General features: G+C 40.2%; 1 protein-coding gene and 2 long non-coding RNA genes across 5 annotated transcripts; 1 reads left to right on the top strand and 2 right to left on the bottom strand.

Annotated features, from left to right (window-relative positions):
- Positions 1-1819: 1819 nt before the first annotated feature.
- On the bottom strand, positions 1820-9344 carry LOC109201956 (uncharacterized). Of its 2 annotated transcripts, XR_002061903.2 has the most exons (4): positions 9012-9344; positions 6772-6859; positions 5940-6082; positions 1820-2355 (listed from the first exon to the last, which is right to left on the bottom strand). It is a non-coding gene; the product is annotated as an uncharacterized LOC109201956 (long non-coding RNA). The 2 variants fall into 2 exon arrangements; XR_002061904.2 differs by lacking the exon at positions 5940-6082 and having other exon boundaries at positions 1822-2355; positions 9012-9341.
- A 577-nt stretch (positions 9345-9921) lies between these two features.
- LOC109201782 (beta-1,3-galactosyl-O-glycosyl-glycoprotein beta-1,6-N-acetylglucosaminyltransferase) lies at positions 9922-12160 on the bottom strand. Its single transcript, XM_025906648.1, has 3 exons — positions 12139-12160; positions 11162-11536; positions 9922-11076 (listed from the first exon to the last, which is right to left on the bottom strand). The coding sequence occupies exons 1-3, from the start codon at positions 12158-12160 to the stop codon at positions 10592-10594; spliced, it is 882 nt and encodes a 293-aa protein (XP_025762433.1). The 3' UTR covers positions 9922-10591.
- A 1199-nt stretch (positions 12161-13359) lies between these two features.
- On the top strand, positions 13360-17701 carry LOC112846707 (uncharacterized). Of its 2 annotated transcripts, XR_003219840.1 has the most exons (4): positions 13360-14105; positions 15482-15570; positions 16178-16346; positions 16692-17701. It is a non-coding gene; the product is annotated as an uncharacterized LOC112846707 (long non-coding RNA). The 2 variants fall into 2 exon arrangements; XR_003219841.1 differs by lacking the exon at positions 15482-15570.
- Positions 17702-23327: the final 5626 nt, after the last annotated feature.

Raw genomic sequence — 23327 nt, 5'->3', positions numbered from 1 at the left:
AATATGATCTACAGCAGTATCATAATTTCAACTACTTTGATTACAGATATAAGGTAACATATGATAACAGAATACTCTCACAATTCCCCCTTTTGATCTCTTAAAAAGAGATCACTTATAACATACACTCCAGCGTTACAAGATCCAGCTCTTCTTGGTCCTGAGGCCCTCTGTCCCCCTTTAACGGGTCGACCATATGTGAAATGACCTCTGTGTTTGCACAGTTCAGATGCAAGAAAAATTAGATTTACAACCATAACAGCAGTTACAGATGACACTCCCATCACTCCCCAATTCTCCCACAGCTTTATTTTGGTGCTCCAGTTTCCCACCCCCATTTTGGTGCCACCTTATACCTTTCAAATGTACTCAGACTAGAACCTCTGTCTAAGGAGCTTTTAACCTTTATTTTATTGCTGCAGCTACCAGTATCTTCCAGTTGGGTGATTCTCAGCTTCTTTCTTCGACCTCTGGGGTTAGACCACCCTTTAGTCGTTGCACAGATCAGGGGATTATTCTGCCCCGATTTCAAACAAAGATCTGTGTATTCTGGGGTCACCGCCGTGTCCCCCTTTTTGCCAAGAGCCTCTCGAACCTCGTTGGTCTGGTGTTCCTAGATTTTCGCCAACCCCTTCATGGTTATTGCTGTGTTTATGGGATCCATCTTCTCGAGGAGCCCAAACGCCATGACACTTGACCCCAGTTGCTGTCTCGGCAGTCCCTACATCTGTCTCTGCTGGAGGATCCTCGTATCTCCGTAACCTCGTCTGGTGTCTGTTCCTTTCTCTGTAAGAGACAGAAAACCAAAACACCTCTCTCCCTAGCCTTGATAATCTAATGTTGTTATCCATTGCTCCTCTAGTGATTCAAAGTTGGTATAAAATATTATGTTCAGAACTCTGTGACCCAGGGACTCATTCTAATCATTATCTATGTGTGTAAGCGTGTTTGCATCCTCTGCACTCAAAGTCAATACCTACAATATATCAGTCCGGACAGTCACGCCGAACAAAGCTTATGCCCTTCAAAAGACTGAGTGTCAACTCATTATGAGCACATTTGCAATGTGTTTATGAAAGTGATTATAACCGCTTAGTTTAATCAAGAAATCAAAAACAAAAACAAATTAACCATTTTTTTCTAACACATTATAAGCTTAAGTTTTACCATACCTAAATTATTAAACACAAATAAAGTCATAAAATGTTCATAAAACCATTGTTTGATGTTAAAACTCAACTTCCACTCCCCCCTTTTTGACACACTCCCATGTGTCAATTCATCGGAGCTAGAAAATTAAAAGAGAAGGTTAGTGACATCATATCTCAGAACTCAAAATTAGCAACCAAAGGGTTAAATCTGCAGTTCCACACTCTCATGTGAAGCTACCGTCTCCTCTTCAGTCTCTCTTATCCTCCTGCTCCTGCAAAAACAAAACAAAACAAAGCGAAGCATCCACCCTTCTCTTGCCGGCTGGGTGAATTGTTTGTCAGCATTTACTAATCCTAAAGTTCGTGCAGTCATTGTCTCAGTATCAAGTCAGTCAAAACTTTTAGTCAGTCCATCCCAGTCCAGTCACATGCATTCATTCACACACATTCATACCAGATGTTGCTGATAATGGAGTCTCACGCGTGACCTATTCGAGCATCCATCACCAGCAAGATGACGTCATCATTTTAAAAAGAAAACAATTCTTTGTTTTTCGGACTGGATTGACTCGCTGCAATCCTTTTAGACTCAGGACTTCTCACGTGATCAGTGTCCCATATAAGTGAATTTCTCTCAAGCCAATTACAATCATGGAGAAGCACACTTTGCAACTGTTTACAGTAATAATATTTTATAGCGCTTTAAATCTCAATCTTTCAGGCCTGGTTTAAAGAGCTGATTGTTAAATCATGAACTCACAAAATATCACCACCGGTGGATCACCTCTCAGATTTTCCTCAGTGCACTGTAACAAAAACAAAAACAGACGTAATCAACAAAATACTAATAAAAATAACACAAACTAGGGCCCGTTGCAGACATGTTCAAGCATAAAACTATCCCTCTCTCGCTTACGAGAAAGAACACAAGCCAAAGCTCACTGATAAAATCAAGCTAGCGCTAAGCAAAACCAAAAAATCAACCAGAAATTCACAGGAACGTTTTGCTTCCTGTCGGGACAATATTGTGTGGGAATGAGAACCTCAGGTACCGTAACACCTTTTGTTCCTCCTTGAATTAAATTTCAATCACAGAAAATGCAGTACTTCGACCTAAAACTTACACTATTAATTCATCCTTTTCACTCTGTGCCTCTGCTCCTCATCAGGCTGTGTGAAGCACAGCAAAGAATTCAGTCAAGGCCTTGAACCATAAACAGACATCACACACAGACATTGTTTTCATAACCAAACTGTTTCAGACCTTACCCCTTAAATCTACATAAATGTACTCTGGGTGACATAAAACACATTTTAAGTAATCAACGATAATCAATGGCCCCTCATAAAAACTATGTATTGGGATATTTGTGTGCAGCATTTTGCATATCAGCATAAGCATTTGTTAGCAAAGCATTCTTCATTGCGTCAGCGTGTATGTGTGTGTGCGCGCATCACTCTTCGTTGCACAAGCGTGTGCATGTGTATGTGTATGTGTGTGTGTATGTGTGTGGATCACTTCTCAGTGAATCAGCATTCCAATGTGCGTGTGTGTGTGTGTGTGTGTTCATCACTTTCCTGTTCTGGTGTCTTGGGTAAACCACAGCCTGAAGCGTGCCCTGGGGTCCTGCCCTCCTCCTTTTCAGTCTGTTTGCGACCATTGCTGCTGCTGCTGCTCAAAGTTCAGTCCGTCCTGGTTCTAACCCCAATTGGGGCAGTCCTTTCTCCAATGTCCATGCTCACCGTAGGTGAAACCTGCATCTTCTTCTCCTGTATTTTGTCCATTCTGAGGTGCCTTTTGACCTCAGTTACTCCTCCTGTCTCTGTCGCGCCCCTTTTTGCTGCCCGATCATGCGTGTTGGTCCATCACTGTCCTGCACAGTGTTAATGCAGAGTTATCAAGATCAGCATCCTTTTGCTTGACCTTACTTTTCATTCGGGCTTGGCGGGCGTCTCGTCACAGCTCTGTCAGCTGAAGCTGTCTGAGAATTTTCCCCCCTGTAGTGAAACGGGCCTTAGGTTTAATGCTCTCCGTCTCTGCTGCATGAGATCGCATTCCTGCAGCACTGTTGACATTTTCAGGTTGTTGTTGTGGGTCCAGCTGTTGCAGCATTTGGTCAGGGTCACGTAGAGGGGAGAGCAGGAGTCCAGGTCAGCCTCGGCTTTCAGGGCCAGCAAAGCAGCCTGTAATCAAACATAAAGAGAAAAAAAAAAAACAAAACAAAACAAACCAAACCAAAAACAAACAAAAGTGTACGAACAGGAAAATGATGTTGTGTTGGCTGTGTTACAACGAGAGGGGAGAAACACCGGGCCAGGCCCTGTGTCAGCCTTCTCTCCCCCTTTTTTTCTTTTTTTTTTTTCTTTCTCACGATATAATTAACTCATAGCCCACCAAGTTGACAGGACAACATGCACATGTTCAAATTCCTAAGATCATGTTTAAAGTCACAAAAGAGAAATTTTCTTTCCAATCACTTTTTGTTCAATCATCAGAAAACATCTCAGAATTTGACTCTTAACCACTAAATTTGTTGTTTCCTCACTGGTTGGTCATACCAGTCTCTTTATTTTCTTTTTTCTTTGAAATTAAATTGTTGTCCTGCAACCCAGAGGGTTTATTTGTTAGTAATGGATAAACTTCATCATTTAACAACAGAAGTATGTTAATTTTTGCTGCTTTAACCTTGCTGGAAAATCTTCACATGTTCATGAGTGTAAGCTGTTTTTTCATTGCATGTGTGTGCATTTTTAGGCAGGTTAATTTTAACTTTTTCTCAAACTAGGCATTACCTTAAAAGGAGCCTTTCTCTCACATTTCTCTGCTCGTGTGTGTTTTTGTTCCACCTCTTGTTGTGATGCTCCGGACGCCTTCCCAACCTCCACAAGTCTGTTGGCCCCAAAATTCAACCCAATTTCATGTGCTCTTACAGATTTAGTTTCTCCTCTAATTCTCTCCTCGCTGCTGTCTGTTTCACAGCTGCTGATTCTTGCTGGGTGTGGTTCCCCTTACTTATAATTTTGCTTCGGCCGCTGTGCTTGTGGGGGCAGTTGGTCCAGGTCCGTAGCTTCCTGTATTAACACACTAAGAGATTTATTTAATATCATTTTCATCACTGTTAAACAGATAAGCAGGCAACACGCCCACCTTGACAGCGCAAACTGCACGCCAGTCTCCCAACACATTCCTCTCTCTGCTCCTCAATAATTCTCCACTACGCACCTCTTACTCTCTCTCTCTCCTTTTTTTATTATTTTTTATTACACCACAGAGTAATACACCCAATTATGCCCGTCTATCTCTATGTGGCTCCAAATTCCCTCTTTATTTAATTTCACGTTATCAGGGGACAGGCACACAACAATTTTAACCACTGAAACGTCACTGAAACGAGGACTCTAACCTCTATTTTAAGAAATGAGGACTCTAACCTCGGTTTTCTTTTTGACTACTATAGAACTCAACCTTAGATGTCAAAGCATTCTCTTGTTCTATTCCAGAATAAATGTGAACCCGTGATTACACGGCCGTTCCAGTGTTACTCTGTTATCGTTTGAGGGCCCTGAGTTCTCAGGTGATAAGCCTGGACCTCCAGACGCCGCTGGTCCGTGCGTCGCGTCCGACACACGGTGGGGGAGCCAACCCCAGGACAAAATTAATTTCCACAGGTACACTAGGCGTCAACCTTTGATCTTAAAGCATTCTCTTCGCACTAATGTCCTCCTATTCACACATCAACCGCCACTGTCACTGTGTTCACGCTTCACACACGGAAACACACCCAGAGCGCGCCTCACCCACAGAGCAGCACCCAGAGCGCGCTTCACACACAGAACAGCACCCAGTGCGCGCCTCACACACACAGCGCGTTTCACCAGCAGTGAGACCCACAGAGAGCGCTTCTCATCAGCGGAAATTTACACAGAAACCTCTGAACTCAACTGTTAGAACTCTTCTGAAGCACAATCGCACCATACACCATGTACCCCTTTTACTGCGCTTATGGCCGCCACAACGGGGCAAAATCGCATCATAAAACAGAAGTGATGCTCGTCCCCGAAGCTCAAAACCGTCACCATAAACCAGCGTCTACTTTACCTTTAATCGGGGTGAAGTAAATATTTTACTTATAATTTTATGACCGCAGCCCTCGAGGCTCAAAACCGACACCATAAACCACCGTCTAACCTCTTTTCAACGTGCTGAAACCAGCAACCCCTCACTACTGTACTTATGGCCGCCACACCGGAACACGGCCGTATCATAAACCAAAACCTACGGACGTGTTTCGCATTACGCGTTGCCAGTGCTTAACCGACACCGTAAGCCAGTATCTGCTTAACCTTAATTTCACACTAATTTTATGACCGCATCAACGAGGACTCAACCGACATCATAACCCACTTCAAAACCTCTATTCAATGTACTGAAATTATGGCCGCGTCTCCAAAAGATTCTAATGTATTATTGCTACAGAAGCCAGTCTTAGACAAAGTTAAATGTGGAAGGTAAAGTGGGCTGCAACTAGCTCAACGTAGTATATTATTAGTTTCTTGGTAGATGCAATTAAACTGCAACTAGCTCAACGTAGTATATTATTAGTTTCTTGGTAGAAGCAGTTTATTTAACACACTGGAATTCAGCCTCAACTTATGTTGTTAGTATCTTGCGCCAAAAACCAGACACCGACAAATTTAATGTGAAAATACGTGTAACTCAGCGAACAGATTAATTTGGAAAGCCCAATATGCACATTTGGTATTTATAATACAACAGGCTGTGCTTACCTTTTTATTCTGTTAGACCGGTCTTCTGTTCGCCTCGCCCCACGATCTCACCACAGGCCAAATCTGCCCCTCCTCAGCACACCAAAGATCCGGGTCACCAGGCACCAAGTTGTTAAAATCTCCCAGTTCTTTTAATCTTTGGGCTGAAGGAAGGACAATACTCGGTGTATAAATGCTCAATCAACAATTATTTATTTCCATACAATTCAACACTTATGAGCATATGAACCATCATGATGGGGAGAGTTGCCTGCAGAGGGACACAGCAAGTCTCAAAATGGTGACGGGTTAGTCAGCCTTTTATAGTCTCTAGTAGCCCCCACCTAGTCGTAAAAGCCTAAACATTCACATGTTTTCTCTCTTACGGCGCCTAAGTTATGACCTCGGCTCCCTGTCTTTCTGCTCTCTGTAAGGGTGGGGGTATGGAATGTGGTCGTCTCTTCTTCTATTTTAGACACAAGGTCTTCTGCACCCAACATTCTCTTCATGATTCAGCAGTATGAAATGTCAAGAAACAGTGTAACACATTCAACAGTGTCGAATAATACAGGTCACTCAAATAGATCTAATGATTTTCACACTCTTTTAAGTCAGAAGTATAATGCAAACTAAAACTACATACTGATCACACACTCTATATTAAGGGGTATAATATGATCTACAGCAGTATCATAATTTCAACTACTTTGATTACAGATATAAGGTAACATATGATAACAGAATACTCTCACAGGACTTCAGTGAATCTATAAATGAGGTGACCAATTAGTTTTGGATTTATAATGACTTTGTACAAACAGTACAATGTATATTAACTCTGAATCTCACATACCTTCCACAGACTGGGATGCAGCTATCAGTTCAGCATCATCACCTGGCCACAACGAAGGATCACACCTGGGGTTACTTGTCAGCCGTTGCTAAACAATACAGTTTATTGTGAGTACTGCGATTGATGGAAAAAATGCACATCCACACTTTGCCAAGATTAATCACATATCACTATCTTTAACTAAGTACTTGTTCCTTGTCATATATATATTTTTTGAACCTCTTCATTTGGGTGCTTGTGATGTGCGTCACTGGTGTGTTCAACCACCTCTTCACAGAACTGTGTGCCTTCTGAATGACCTCCCTCTGCTCATCACTGAACTTCTCAGGTCTGTCCTTTTGGCTGCTGTACTGACAATATAATTCCCACATCTCTTGAAAGGTGTGATCTTCAAACCCTTTCTGACCATAGATGCACCTGTCAATGTTGGCCTCGAGGACTACGGAGACTTGAGGGAAGCTTTCTGCATATTCTGTGAGGTAATCCTTCACCCACTGGTTCCCTATCTCTCCCTTTCTCCCTTTCGGCGCTCCTATTGGCCCGAGTCTACAGTGTGTACGCTCACCGTAGACTCCGGGCCAATGAAAAGACGTAATGGTCTACAGACATCGTAGATGTTGCACTACCGTAGAGTGTTGGGGGCTGTTAAGAGGGGTCTGAGGGAGAGGTTTGCATAAGCCTGCAAAGGTTTTATCTGGCTCCAAGTCCATTATCAGTCCTTCCTTTCTTCTTGCCTCTTTTTTGGCCATTTTGCAAGCTTATCCCGTGGCTATTAGCTAAATGTTTCGCTAACACTTCACCGTGTCGGAATTCGGAAGGAAAAAAAAAGAAAAGAAACTCAGTTTCGCCTGATTTTATGTTATAAAGATGTCCTGTACGAGCGCAAAACACAAGTGCAATGACAAGTGCAGAGATTAATAACAAGTGTGATTCAGCAGAGAGGTCTATTAACACATGTCGAGTGAGAAAGGTGACTGAAGAGGAAAAAACTCAATGCATCATGGGAATCCCCCGGCAGCCTACGTTGATTGCAGCATAACTAAGGGAGGATTCAGGGTCACCTGGTCCAGCCCTAACTATATGCTTTGGCGAAAAGGAAAGTTTTAAGCCTAATCTTAAAAGTAGAGATAGTGTCTGTCTCCCGAATCCAAACGGGAAGCTGATTCCACAGAAAAGGGGCCTGAAAAGTGAAGGCTCTCCCTCCCAGTCTACTTTTAAAAATACTCTAGGAACAACAAGTAAGCCTGCAGCGCGAGAGCCAAGTGCTCTAATAGGGTGATATGGTACTACAAGGTCATTAAGATAAGATAGATGTTAGTATGCAAATGACCCGCTGTCAGGTTTCACAGTAGGCAGGGCAGAGCAAAATTAAGCAGCCAATCTCTGTCGTCAAAACCATACCAACTGTACCTGACAGTGAATTATTTTAATGTTCTTCATTGTATTTGTTAGAAACATTTGTCATTTTCCTTTAATTGCGCAACTTTGTTTTGAAACTAGCGCAAGTAATGCTCAGCACCGCCTGTTTTTTTTTTTTAGTGACACAAAGCAAGTAAAGCAAGGCTGCATCACGGGTTTTGCTGCATCTTGCCACCTGGACTCAAGTTTGTAAAGAACCCATGCCAAAGTATTGTGGTTAAGTTAAATCCAATTCATTAACTTGCCTTTGAGATGAAGTGCAGCTGCGAAGAAAGTCCTTTCTCCCGTTTGGCTACAGCAGGTAATCAGGTGAATTTAATGTGTCTCTGTTAATTTGAGTTTCCATGAAACCCGATAAACAGATATTTATGTTTCTACACTTTTATTTGCTGGGTTTATTTTGATAACAGTGCTATTGCAGACCATGTCACATGATGGTTTAAGTTATTTCATTTCACTGAATATGTGAGACAAGCTAAAGTAGCATTATATTTTTATGTTTAAGATACAGCGATGTTTCTAAATGTAATTGCCTTTATTTTAATTAGTTCTCACGATGACGACAATGAGCGATCCTGTTGGCGATCTTGGAATAAACCATCTGTAATTGTTAAAAAGCATGGTTTAGCACAGGCTCTACTTTAACAAGGGGAACCCTTCTTAAACGGGAAGAGCAGTAGCGGAGCCAGAAACAATAGGAAATTTTAAAATTACGTTTAAAAATAAATAAATAATTTATCTCGCATATAAAACACAATAAAATACCCTGGCCAGGGACAACAATTATTAAAATAGAATAAAAGAGCAATACAAAATGTTACTATAAAAAGTCCACCGCTGCAGAATATTCCCAGTTGCCTCTCTGCAGCCACTCGCCAGCGCCTCCAAGCCTGTTGTCGCCGCCAGTTGAGCTCCACTGAGAATGTCCTCCGACCTGTCTGTCACTGCTGCTTGCCGCCAGCTACTTTGCCATCTCTCTTGCTCTCTGTCCTGCCAGGGCCTCTTATTGGCCTCTGTGAACTCCCAGGTGTGTGCAATTAGTGATCAGGAGGGGGTGGAGTTTCTCCGGGACACGTTAATATACAGTGGCTTGCAAAAGTATTCGGCCCCCTTGAACTTTTCCACATTTTGTCACATTACAGCCACAAACATGAATCAGTTTTATTGGAATTCCACGTGAAAGACCAATACAAAGTGGTGTACACGTGAGAAGTGGAACGAAAATCATACATGATTCCAAACATTTTTTACAAATAAATAACTGAAAAGTGGGGTGTGCCTTCTTAAAGATGGGAACCACCACCCCGGTCTGCCAATCCAGAGGTACCACCCCTGATCACACAATATTGTGGCCCTGAGGCACCCTCCCCAGGCCTGGCTCCAACTCAACTGTTCCCTCAATCTGCTATTATGAAAACATTGCAACAGTTTTAAAATAAACATCTCATATCTTATTGGATTTGTTTAATCACTGACTAAAATAATACTGACAAGTTTTTGTGTTTGTTTTGTTTTTGTTGTTTGTTTGTTTTATATTGATAGACTTCTATTACCATTATCCATACTTTAATCAAAAACAAATTAGAGGAATGAATGTGAATGTTCTAGGCAGTGTTTATTTCCATAAAGGCTGTCACCCTTTCTGTCCCTGTGAGAATAAAGTAGCAGAGTTGAACTGTAGCAGAAGTTTCATGTTTTTAGTTTGAAATTACTGTGACACACCAATGATGTCCAGGGAATGAGCGTGACACAGCCACTCCCCCTCAAGTTACTCTTGCGCAGGCTCTGGTTCCAAAAGTGCAACATAGCAGCTCCCACAAAGAAGAGATTTTGGCTTTATTTTTGTACAATGGAAGGAAGTGCAGACAGACACTCCCTGAGCCTGTTTCTATTTCTTCCTGCTATTTTTCCTTCCCAGTGCTGCCAAGTGCTTGCTAATAGGGGGTCGCCTAGTTGTTGGAGTTGTGTCTCTAATATTGGTAACTGTTGTGGTGATTTAAGGGCCATGTAAATAAAATTTAATTTAATTTAAGAGAACGTCTCAAAACTGCATATATTTTATGTTTATATCTATGCAAGCTACAGGGGCACATAGTTCAGAGTATTTTTGGTCATATTGATATACTGATGTAGGTTTGGCTTTAGGTTTAGAGTTGAAGTTCTTCTGGAAATTAGATCATTTACCCAGATTTTTCTTTCTACATAGACTGCAATCAACTTCCCTGCAAGTTCCCTGTGTATTTTGTCCTCTACATAATTACAGCCAAAACCTAAATCATTTTAATATTATTAATATTATTAATATTGATGATAGCAATTTAATTTAAAATAAACATTGAAAGAATGTGTTTATAGTTAAGTGTCTATTGGAATTATCTTTAGTAATAGATGATGACTCCACCTAAACTAAATCAGTCAGTGCCTTGTGTCTCAGATATTTCTCCAAGCAGTAGATAGCAATGGGATCTCTGTCTGCATCAAACTTATTCGCAAAAAGGTGATGCTGTTCAATCAACCACTGCAGGTCTCCAGCACCATACACACATACTGATTTGACATGGTGGCCTTTACATTCTGGGTATACTGCTTGCAGGGAACCCTCCGACCCCTCGTGCCACTGCCACTTGACCATCCGGGCAATTGCATTCATGTCTGTCATGTCGAATTTACGGTTGGGCCATGTTGAGCCGGGAACACCAGGTATTCGTTGTATTGTTGCCCACAGAAACTCATCAGGACTGTAGGTGTCTTTGGCCCACTCAATGAGGGCCTGTATTCGCTTGTCTTCGAACACACTGCGAACGTAACCTCGGTTGACCACAATATAGGCATTTCCTGATAGTATGGGCAGATTGAAGGGAGCTGGATCCTTTGTTTTCCTATTGGCTGGGACAATTGAAAAGTTAATATGATGGTGAGTAAGTGGAATTGAAGCTTTTTACAATAGCAAGGTGAATTGATTAATACCTACATGATACAACGTAAAAAATCTCCAAATGAAGTACCTGGACTTTTCCATCAACTACTTGGTGAGCATTAGACACTCTTCCCTTCTTTCCTTCAGGCATTTCCTCTGACTCCAAACTGTTACCTCCTTGTAGTGCACGCAAAGCTTGCACAATTTCCAAGTTAGTTTTTAGAGGGAAATCCTGACCACAGAGGTTGATGAAGTATTTCCATGTTGTACTGGTGTTATAGAGATCAGCCATGCAGTTAAGGTCAGCCTGGACACGTGTCCAGCCAGCGTAGACCACATTCATAGCTTTGCTGACCATGAACACATTTGAGAAACAGGAAGTAATGGCTTTGATGCAGGGCTGGACTGGGACAAAAAATCGGCCCGGGCATTTTGACTAGAGACCGGCCCACCAGGATAGAGATTGAAAATGTGATGTCATTCAGGGGTAAAACCGCAAAGGATTCTGGGAACTTGAGGCAAGAGGTACTAGCGCACGCAGGCTTTCAATTGAACTCAGTTACACAGCGATAAAAAGAAACACAAAAAATGGCAAGAAGCTGTTGTATTATTAACTGCAATAGCCGGTCGCATGACAGCCACGGGAAGCCGACGGGTAAAGAGATCGTTTTTTTTTTTTATCGGATTACGTCCTTGAAGAGAAATTTTTTTAAGCCATGTTTCCGAAGTAAGAGCCGACGGATGGCCTGGATATACCAAATATAACGTCTCAGAACACTCCAGCTCACATGTTAGTCTGCCCCAAGCATTCCCACAAAGGTCAGTGCTTTGTAGTAGTTAATACGTCATTTTTCTTAACATAACTGGTGATATAGGTTACAAGCAAGTCTGGCGCTGAACAGAAATTGTCGCGCTAACAGAAATTGTCGCGCTATGCTCCTTTATTTATTGTGCATAAATAGTGAATTGTCCTGACACAATATTGCGTTTCGCTTCTGTTATTACCACGGTACATTGACAAAAACATATACTTTTATTCACAGGATAAAACATATAATTGTAAATCTGAGCGTGGTGAAAGTTGGGCAGCACGCAAACATCTTTTGTCCACTCTGTGTGCTCCTAATGGTCTGACCCTTTCACTCCTTTGATTTTTTCCTCGTATCTTTTCTTTGCCTTTTCGTCGAGTCTGTCTTTGTACGGTCCGGCATTGTTCTCCTTAGTTTTGTACATTCCTTTTTGGGGGGGCAAAGAAAAACCAGGAAGGTACTGGAACGAGAGAATGAACGTTTTGCGGTGCTGCAAATGCTTGCATTTGATGCGGTACTTGGATTGTTTTGCCTCGACTTCCCGGCATGCAATGCGCGAAAGTCACGTGATCTGTCAATCGCTATAGGAAAAACCTTAAATTAAGACCAAGAACACTAGAGGTGAGACATGATCATTAATTAAAATTAAAATTAATAAATGACAGATTTAGTGATATTTTCATAAACACCTCCTTTCCTTTTTTGGTTCTCCATTTTCTTTAGTTCGTCTATAAGATTGCTAAACAAGGGGGAGGGTGCATCCGGCCTCCTCGGCTGTAATTGGTCCAGCCCAGAGTCGATCATGACCAATTGGCCAATCCAACACCTTTCATTATATATACCCTTCCTAAGAAAAAAAAAAAAAAAAAAAAAAAAATCCATCGGCCCGTAAAAACAAAAAATCGCCAGCAGCCCACCGGGCAAATGCCCGGTATGCCCGATGGCCAGTCCAGCTATGGCTGAAGCACCGGAAAAGCGCATCTCTCACCTGGAGAGCTATTCACGCCGTTGGAATCTGAAGCTCTACGGTCTGACCGAGAGGGACAAGCAGGACGTGCGGCAGGAGGTGATCAAAGTCTGTAGATCGGTCCTACCGGAGATGCAAGATAAATTCCCCGACGTTGTTGACACCGTCCACCGCATCGGTCCCAAGAAATCCAACAACAACCAACCCAGGGGAATCATCATTCAGTTTACATCCAGGATCCACCGCGATGCTGTCTGGCGCGCTGCTAAGAAGTCCACCTACCTGAAAGGTAACAACCTAAAGCTGGCTGAGGATCTGTCCCCTGACGACTGCGCCCGAAGAAACACACTCTGGCCCGCTGTGGAAGCTGCGCAAAGAAAACAAGCTGGCGTTCTTCGTAGGAGGTCGTGCATTCGTGGAGGGAAAAGAGATTTTTCCACCCCTATATTGTGATCCAAGGTATTTTGAGGTGAAAACTGAAGTATCTTAAGATTAACTTGGTTTCACTGCCGTTCTTTTTTGTTTGTTTGTTTGTTTGTTTGTTTTTGTTGTTGGACTCATAAAACGATCAGAGTTAAACTGATACAGTTTATTTGTTATAAGTTTATTGGTCTTGAGTTTGGCTGCAATATTTTTGCTGTAATTATTATGAGCAAGCTAAATAAGCTTCTTTTTATTTATTTTTTTATTCTTTTTTGAATAATTAGTTATTTAAATGGAGCAAGTAAATTTCTAATAAGCTCCCTTTCAATGCCCATATGTGAAACGTTTATTTATTTTATTTTATTTATTTTTTACCACATTGGTTTTATTGTTTTAGGCTATTGTATTCTTATTATTATTCAAGTTCACAATTTACTTACTCAGGGGTTGCAGTTCACATCTTATATAGGACTCTCTTAAGTGACCAGGTTCCCAATTCAACTTTTCTTCATTTATTTGGTCTAAGCTTTTTCTTATTTGTCACTTTTAATTTTTGTTACTATCCTTATGTCTCTGTCTGTTATTTCTTTAAATGCAAGAGGTTTAAGAAACAATGTTAAACGTAAAGCTATTTTTTTGTTTTGCAAGCAGTTCAACTCCGATTTCTGTTTTATACAAGAGTCTCATTCAACAGAACAAGAAAAAACATTTTGGAGATCGCAATGGGGAGATGATCTGTGGATGTCCCATGGTACAGAGCGTGCTGCTGGTGTTTGCATACTTAAAGGAAGATTTAATGGTAAAATCTTGAATTCTGACATAGATAAAGATGGTCATTACATTTTTCTAATAGTTGAGGCTGCTCAGTCTATCTATATTTTAGTCAATGTGTATGGTTTTAACTGTCAGAGGGAGAATAAACTATATTTTGATAGGTTGGAGGAGCGCGCCTACTGCGCTGGTTATCTAAATATCCCAATTCTTTTATTATTTTTGGTGGAGACTTTAATACAGTGTTTAACAGCTATTTGGACCGATGGCCTTCTAGAAGTTAAGACTCTAACTCATTCATAAGACTGTTTGCACAAAGATTTAACTTAGTCGATTCTTGGAGGGATTCTCATTCATCTCAGATAGCTTACACATGGTGTAATAAGACTCAAACCAGGCACTCACGTATCGATTATTGGCTTATCTCAAAAGATTTAGAAAAAGTTAAAACGGATATTTATCCTACACCACTCTCAGACCACAGAATGGTTAGCTTATCAATCCCATTGTCATCCTCCCTAATCACTAAAACCTCTTACTGGAAGCTAAATAGTACCATTCTTGAGCATAAAGAAGTGATTTGTGAAGTTCAGAGATTCATTAAACTTTATTGGAATAAAGCTCTCACAGATAATACATTTTGTAGCAACTGGGAACTTTTGAAATATGAAATTGGAAAATTCTTTAGAAAATATAGTAGTGATTTGGCAAAAAAAGAAGATCTGATGAGACGCAAGTGATACAAAAGATCACATGCCTTACTTCCAAACCAATAGACACTCTCAGTGAATCTGATAAGATAGAACTGGTTGACTTGCAGCATAGGTTAGATGAGACTTACAAACGCAAAGCTGACGGAGCATTTATTCGGTCTCGCAGAAAATGGCTGGTAGGCCAGGTTCGCAGAGCTCAGCAATGCCAAGAGTATCTGGCTGCAGCCACTGTGGAGCTCCACACTAACCGGAAACACGTGACCTCCACAGTAACCGGAAACACGTGACCTCCACAGTAACCGGAAACACGTGACCTCCACAGTAACCGGAAACACGTAACTTCAGTTAAATCTTAACTTCAGTTAAAACTTTTTTTTTTTTTTATAAACAGAACTTTATTTACAGATAGTATAACATACAAGGCACAATCATTAATCTCAATATGTAACATCCTCGGTTGAGCAATATAGCAAGAAAAAAACAAACAAACAAAAAACAACAACAACAAAAAAAACAATAAACACAAAGCTACAAAAAGAGAGAACAATCAATGAAGGATTTGAACCAAAGGCAAAAAATACCATGAGCAAAACTTTAGTTAAATCGACTTTGAGAGAAGGGTCTGGCTGCAGCCACTGGGGAGCGCCATATTGGGACCTCCACACTAACCGGAAACACGTGACCTCCACAGTAGCCGGAAACACGTGACCTCCACAATCGGCAGAAATACGTTCCTGCGTGCATCATCGACTGTGGAAACCTTGCAAGTGGATCGTAAAGGTTGGGACAGAGTTTTTCATGTATAAATTTGCCGTTAATAATTGTATAATTCTAGGAATCATCTAGTTTGCTTACACTGATTATGTTGGCACTTTGTTAGCGTTACAACAACTGTCATACCCCCGAGGGATCTAAACTTTAGTAATGTGTGCACTTTTGACACATCTGGTTAGCATTTAGTGGTCAGTTTCAAACGTATTTGATTTTTGCTTGTTATGAACAAATTCACTTCACTACTTTTCACTGTCAGTAACATCGATGCACATTGTTCCATTTACTGCATATTGCGCTTTATTCATGTCTCTCATTCCACCTGCAAAAACATTGTAAAGTTTGTCACAAAGAGATTTATATATTTATAAATACTAATATTCTCTATTCTATGCTCTACTGCTTTTTTTATTGCCCAGATTTTAGTTAGCCTTTGTTAAATTGTCTTTTATATGTCAATATATACGTATGTCCCAAATAAAAGTGTCTTGTAAATTATGTTTTTGTAAAGAATTTTCTCCCAAATCTCTTACATGCTAACTGTAACGTGTTATTTCTGCTAAAACCTGAACTTAAATGTGTATATGGTGTTTATCTGATTTTCTATTTGTTTTAGATGCACATATCAATTTGGAATGCTGCCTCCAAGCCAGAATTGCAGGAATGCACCACGTGTTGCAGAAGACTCTTTCACTGCCCTCTGTGCCCCACTTTCAGCCCTACTGTCAGGGCAAAGATTGAGGAGCAAATAAATGGACACATTAAAAATGCTTTGCCTTTCAAAGGTATGTTGGTATTAAATATACCTCATAGTTAAAGTTATAAATATGCACTTCTTTTCAGCACCTCTGCAGTCTCTTTGTTGACTTAAAAGTTGCTTTTCACATTGTACAGTTCAGTTCATTCATCAGCAAGAGAAAAAAGTGTGTTTTCATTAAAAAAAATTTTTCATGTTCACCACATTTCCTGACAGCTCTTGTGATCCATACCATTTTGCTTTCATTATTGAGGATGGCTTGGATATTTTTGTTAATATGTACAATCTGATTGTTAGATAAATTGATTGCATTCTATACAACTACATTTAAATTACATGCTGTTTTTTTTTTTTCTTTTTTTCTCTCTTACAGACAAAATGATATGCCGGTGCACTTTCACTGCCCTGTCTGTAACATGAAAATCATACAGCGTGGGAATATGGCAAGGCAAATATTGTCATGTCAGCGTTTAGGACTGCTCCCCACTGAACTCTCCGTGGAGCCCCGCCTCTCTCCCGCTGCACTCTCCGAGGAGCCTCGTCTCCCTCCCTCTGCACTCTCTGTGGAGCCACATCTCCCTCTCGATGTCTCCAGCATCTAAACCATTTTCTGAATCTTTGGTAGAACATTCATGTGCTCTACCCTCTGTGCTCTAGCCTCTGTGCTAAATGAAACTGTGGCTTGTGGAAAGTCCATGGAAATGAAACGCCCTCACTGTGGTCTTAGTCTTCTTACAAAAAAAACTTCAAGGCTCGCATGATGAGGAGGCATTCAAACAGATCAATAGATGTTTGCCTGGCCTGTCATCTGCAGTGTTTTTGTGTAGAGGGACTTCTTCCTTTGTTTTTCAGTTTGCAGAGGACATGGAGCTCTTTTTAAAAGCATGTGCTGACGAGCAGGGACTATGGGTCAATGCGATGTTTGACATTTAATGGACAGATGAAGGCACTGGCTGTTTGTTTGTGTTTTTTATGTGTTGTTTGTTTTTCAGTGTACAGAATTCCAGTTAAGCTTATTATAAAATGTTGTTCACTTGTTTCCATGTCCATACTAATAGTAAAAAATTTAAGTGTAAATGTAACAGCATGGTTTATACTTGTAACTTCAAAGTAAAAAGCTTATTGTTGATATTAACATTAATGTATTACCCCGTAATTAATAATATTTTTATACATTTTACGCATTAACCCTCTGGGCTCTATCCTGTCCATTTGTGGCCACTTCACTTCTTCTTTTTTGACTACTACACTGCAGTGGACCAAAAGAATGACACAGGTTTGATCTTAAGGATCTAATAGTTGTGTGTGTTTGTGCATGACATTGCAACGCAAATATGTATTTGCAAGATAGACTGGGAATAAATTATGACGCATCAAATATTACACAGGCTGCAGTGAATTTTTGTTGATACAGGTTATTGACCTTTGTGTTTCCCAGTCAAACTTAGCTTTGACACACATGCTAACACTTTTACTCTTGTACATTTCATAACAAGACACCATAGCCAAAATATTAACTCTATCAAAAAAATTCAAAGCTGCAGCTGCAGCACACACAGCAACAAACACTGTTAGTAAATGTGTCCTGGGGTTTATGCAGATGCAAAAAGTGCTACTGCTGTAAGTAAGCCTAACAGCTTCCAGATCACTTATCTTTCTGGAAAGATGGTAAGAAAGGCATCACTGCTCATCTCTACAATCTCCCAGATCTTGGAATACAATGCCTTTGTCCCATGAAAATCACTTCACAATACTAAGAGTCCACTAAAACTTACAAATGAAGAGTGATCCTGGAAGAAATAGGGTGTACACTAGTGACCTCAACAATTGCAAGACAGCCTTGTCCCCGATGCTTATATGAAAAAAAAAAAAAAAATACGAAGATTTATGAAACCATTAGGACTTTATCACTGTTTTATCTGAAAAGTTACTGGTAATATATAACCTAACTGGCATTTAAAGTGTAAAAAACAGAATGTAGATAAAATTTTGGTTTTGCTGAAAAGAACTGGTGCTAATTTAAAGTGTCGGTTTAAAGTCGGTAAAGGTAAATAAATGTTTTAATAAATATACATTTTACAGCATTTTGTGAACATACACAAAAGTGGCCATTTTTGGCAACGGACAAGCTGAGAGAGAGTTTTATAGTTTTTACTCTCCTTGAACAAAAATAATAGTGCATGATAATCAATGCGGATGTTAATCAATTAGATGTCCCAGACTCTACTATTAATAATATTGTGGTCCCTCGTTTATCGCAGGAGTTACGTTCTAAAAAATAACCCACGGTAGGTGAAATCTGCGAAGTAGCCAACTTTATTTTTTACAATTATTGTAGCTGTTTTAAGACTGTAAAACCCCTCACTACATGCTTTATACACTTTCCTCAGACAGGCACGAACATTTTCACACTTTTTTCTTTTGTTTAAACACTCTTAAAGTTCAAACCTTCGTAGAAACACAAGTCCATTATAAAATGAAACCGCACAAAACGTTTGTTTCGTCGGCATTGTTGTGTTTGTCGGGGAGAAAACTTACAAACATACAGTAAAGCACTTCAGAGTTACATTGCTAGCGATCGAAGATTTATATAAATTCGACAAACTAAACTCATTATGTACTGTACAGCAGCGGTCCCCAACCTTTTTTGCACCCCGGACCAGTTTAATGTCAGAAAATATTTTCACGGACCAGCCTTCAAGGTGTCGCGGATAAATACAACAAAATAAAATGATACAGACAAAGACAAAAACGGTGGTATTTTGTAAATATAATAATAAACGCGAATTCACTGTGTGATTGTGTAACTTTATTAGCAGGGTCCTCCTAAAATGCACCAACAACATTGAGAATAACATCCTCCTCTCTGCTTCTTAATGCTCTCTGGTCGCTATGGTAACGCGTAAATAGTTCTTTCAAAATAAGACACACGACTACAACACGGGAAAAGACCCAGGGAACCCGACTTAACGATTAAAAACCCTGAAAATCATACACTTCACACCCGAGCCTCAACTCTCGCGGCCCGATACCAAACGGGCCCGGGTGTTGGGGACCGCTGCTGTGCAGAAGACACGGCACTAGATTGATTGACAATGGTCTACAGCAATCAGAACGCACAAAACAATGTGCTGTTAAGAAAAAAAAAATCAGCGAAACAGCGAGTGCGCGAAAGGTGCTGATAAATAAATTCTAAGTGCTTTTTTTTAACAATCTGGGTTAAAAACGCTTAGAATCAAATTTATTTATCAGCAGCATCAATAGTAACAAAAATACAATTTAGTTTTCGCTGTCAAAGTCGATTTAACTGAAGTTACGTGTTTCCGTTTACTGTGGAGGTCACGTGTTTCCGGGTACTGTGGAGGTCACGTGCTTCCGGTTACTGTGGCGGTCGCAATATGGCGCTCCCCAGTGGCTGCAGCCAGGTGCTCTTGTGCAAAATACGGCAGAAGGGAGCGGCCGACGAGTGAAGTGTCAAAAGTAAGTACTGAATATGATGTCACTTATTTATGTGCGAATGTTTAATAACGAAGAACATTAAAACATTACTGTTGGCCACATGTCGACAAAGTTGTGTGACAGTGATGTTTGCGCTTTCAGCGTTAACTTGGTTTTAAAGCCTCTACTTCTAAATATATTGTAACGTTCTCAAGAACCAGACGTTTTGGCCTCAGTTTGTCCGTTTATTTAGTGACACAGGCAAACGGGCCGTTAACTCCGGGGAGAGTGCTCTCGTACAACACCTCACTTCAGCCCCGCACAGTCACACACAACAACAAGGACCCCCCTCCCCTTCCTGCACACATTAACTCCCTTTTTCCTGCAGCACAACCAAACATGTATCTTAAAGAAATAACAACAGTGTGCAGAGATAACCAACATGTCACTGTAAAATAACATTTAACCATCGTTACAATATATATGCATATATAGTCGACCTTATCTTACAGAGAATGTGATGATTTTATGCGTAATTAAAGTCAGTCATATATCCACAAACACAACAAGCTGAGAGTCAGTGAATGCTGCTCGGTTTGCAGTCCTGAATATCACGGCACAAGCAGGATTCACTGCACTGTTAATGTTAGCTATGTTATATTGCTGCCTCTGTTCGGTGGTGTCGAGCCAAACGGACTTTAACGTGTGTTTGAACGAGCTGACGGTTCACTCGTTAAGCTGAAAGAAAGATGCTTTAATCACAGCAGTCACACATGTGTCCACTGTACCATCTGGGAACTCTTCTTGTTTAGCACTCGTAATAACACAAACACTAAATCCTCCTTCTCTTGTGCTGTTTTGTAGCAGTGTATACACCTGAGACTGTCACCTGTCTGTCTGTCCTGCACTCTCTCTCTCTTTCTTTCTCTCTAATTGTGGAATAAAAGTGTGAACATGTATTTATAAGTTACACTTGTGTTTGAATCCTGCAGCTTATCACACATTTGATTTCCATGTGTGACAACTGCAAGTGTCCAGAGTGAGGACAGACTGAGGGACCCACTGCTGCACATCATCTGTGAGGCTTTGCACCCCTGATGATCCACCAGGACAAACTCAGCAGTGTGTGAGGAAGAGGAGGAGGAAGAGCCAGCAGCAGCTGACAGATGGAGAGAATAGACAGACTGTTCCCTGTTTGTGAAGGACTGCTAGAAAAGTTTAAAAGAACTAATTGTCTGTCCTGAATCAGTCTTATTAGGTAATGTTCAAATAATTTGATCATTCCAGTGTTTTCAGTGTGGGAGAAAGTACTCAGGGCCTTCAAGTTACACACTATGAAAGGCAGTAACAAGTTTAATATTCAGAAACCTAAAGTATGTATCAGCAGCAGAATGGAGCTAAAAATAAATGTTTGTTTCAGTTCTATGAAGCTTTGAGTATTTTGGATCAGTAGCACTGCTGTGTTTGTTGCATCACATTGCTGTAATTGTTTATATGCTTTATATATTCTGAGGTAAGTTGATCTATAGTGTTACATCATATTCTATACCGATGTTATGTGTTTGTATACTTTCTGCCCAGTTTGACCCATTTAGCAGAAGTCAGCCTGTTTAAGGCTCTGATATCTATTCTGTATGACTTAAAGCAGTTATGACATGGTCTGATTTTCTCACCCAATAAAGGAATATTTAATAAATCAGTCTACTCTTCATTCTATCAGACACAGTTATCACAGCTCGTACATTTCCTTTTTACATGTAAGCACTGAACCAAATTTAGTAATGCCAACATATTAAAAGAAAAACATTTGTCTCTTATATATAATATATCTATATATACACTGTCAAAGATACTTATCTTTGAGCGAAGATTTAAGGTGATAGGAAATATAAATAAACGCAACTTGAATCTTTACTGAAGCTCAGTATTTGACACAGAGTTCAAGTTCACTGCTGTAATAACTAATCATGATTACTATAATACTAACTTTAATATTGGCCATATTATATTTACATTACCACAGTAAGATGAATTTAGTCTCATGAACAACACAAGCTAACTGTTATTTACTAACTAATCTTAAAATGACTGTTCAGTACAGAAATGAAGCCCAACAATCATGTTTTTACAGTCCCCTGGTCTCAGCCTCAGATACTTATCAAATCACACAAAGCTCATATAAAAACAAACAAACAATGAACAGAAGATTTTCTCCTTCATTTCTGTCAAACAAAGCTGTATGAAACGTTTCCAGCTGTTAGTATCACGGTTGCTAGGCAACCTGGGCAGCTGGACGGAGGCTAGACCGTCCCATTTCACAAGCCTCGCACTTCCGGCCTTAGCGGTCTTTGAGTACGCGGCCTTTGTGGCCCGCTAAGGCTGCGTACTTTAAGGCTGCAGACCCTGAATTGGGATATAGGTCTCACCTGTTGCTCACAGGTGTTTTTACCTGCACACTAAATTGTCCAAATGCAGATTGTTTCAGAGCTGCATGACAACGGTGTTCTCATTAAAGAAAAAGGATTCAGTCCCAACTCCGTGACGCGTGTTTCATTATTCTTAATAATTATTCGTAAAAAGGCCCAGATTAGTTGTGTTTTGGTTCTGTGGGTGTATATGATTACATTTTCCATGAAGGCATTAAAATGTTATTTATAATAATAATAATAATAATAATAATAATAATAATAATGATAATAATAATAATATAAAATAATAATAATAATAGTAACAATGATGATGATGATGATGATGATGATAATAATAATAATAATAATAATAATAGTAACAATGATGATGATGATGATGATAATAATAATAATAATAATAATGATACCACCACATACTATGAATATCACAGTATCTCCTGATAAACACTGTAATAAAACCTTCCTTTTTCCCAACTCAGCAAACGTCCACCGTAGCAGAATTTTACCAGCATCTCCATCAACTACATGCTATCATTTTATTTACTTTTTACTGAAGTATTTCTAGACAAAAAACTGAACAAAAATTGTATAAGGCACAGTGACTGCTACTTGCATTCAGGAAATATAACTCTCGTCTTATTATTGCCACACCTGCCCCCACCTGCAAGAGCACACACAGAGAAAAATCCACCTTTCAAAGCAGCGTTTCCCACCACCGAGCGTCTGTGCATCGCAGGATAACACCAAAACAAACACGTCGCTGTGAAATTCATCCAGATTAAGGCCTGACTGGGACTTCCACAAATTCACAAAGATCTGATTCTAAAATAGTCCACGAGGATAAGAAACCAACAAAAACCAGAGTGATATATGTGTCTGAGGTTTGTGCGGATGGCAGTACAGAACGGAGCTCACGTTTAGTTCAAAACCAAACTGCGACAGAGCGACCTCGTCCTCCACCAACTTCCCTCCAAGCCAAATACTGGAAAATATGATGATGCATATCTTGCCTTTGGCTTCACCTGCACAAGTGCCAAGGTAGAATTACTTTCCCCTGCATCGGGAGCACGCGCTGGGCTCTCCAACTCACGGACAAACAGTATCCCACAGTTGTTTATGTTTTTGAACCCATTTTGCATAGA

This window comes from Oreochromis niloticus, linkage group LG4, assembly GCF_001858045.2.
Source record: "Oreochromis niloticus isolate F11D_XX linkage group LG4, O_niloticus_UMD_NMBU, whole genome shotgun sequence".
In the NCBI taxonomy this organism is placed as follows: Eukaryota; Metazoa; Chordata; class Actinopteri; order Cichliformes; family Cichlidae; genus Oreochromis; species Oreochromis niloticus.
This window is presented reverse-complemented; position numbering and strand designations above follow the sequence as displayed.

What these genes read in the sequence shown, in the direction of transcription:
- LOC109201782 (XM_025906648.1), bottom strand. Translation starts at nt 12,160, where the DNA reads ATGTTTTATCCTGTGAATAAAA. An exon ending in GTTTTATCCTGTGAATAAAA is followed by an intron (nt 11,537 to 12,138) that starts GTATATGTTTTT and finishes TCTAGTCAAAAT; the next exon opens with GCCCGGGCCGATTTTTTGTC. An exon ending in GATTTTTTACGTTGTATCAT is followed by an intron (nt 11,077 to 11,161) that starts GTAGGTATTAAT and finishes CAATTGTCCCAG; the next exon opens with CCAATAGGAAAACAAAGGAT.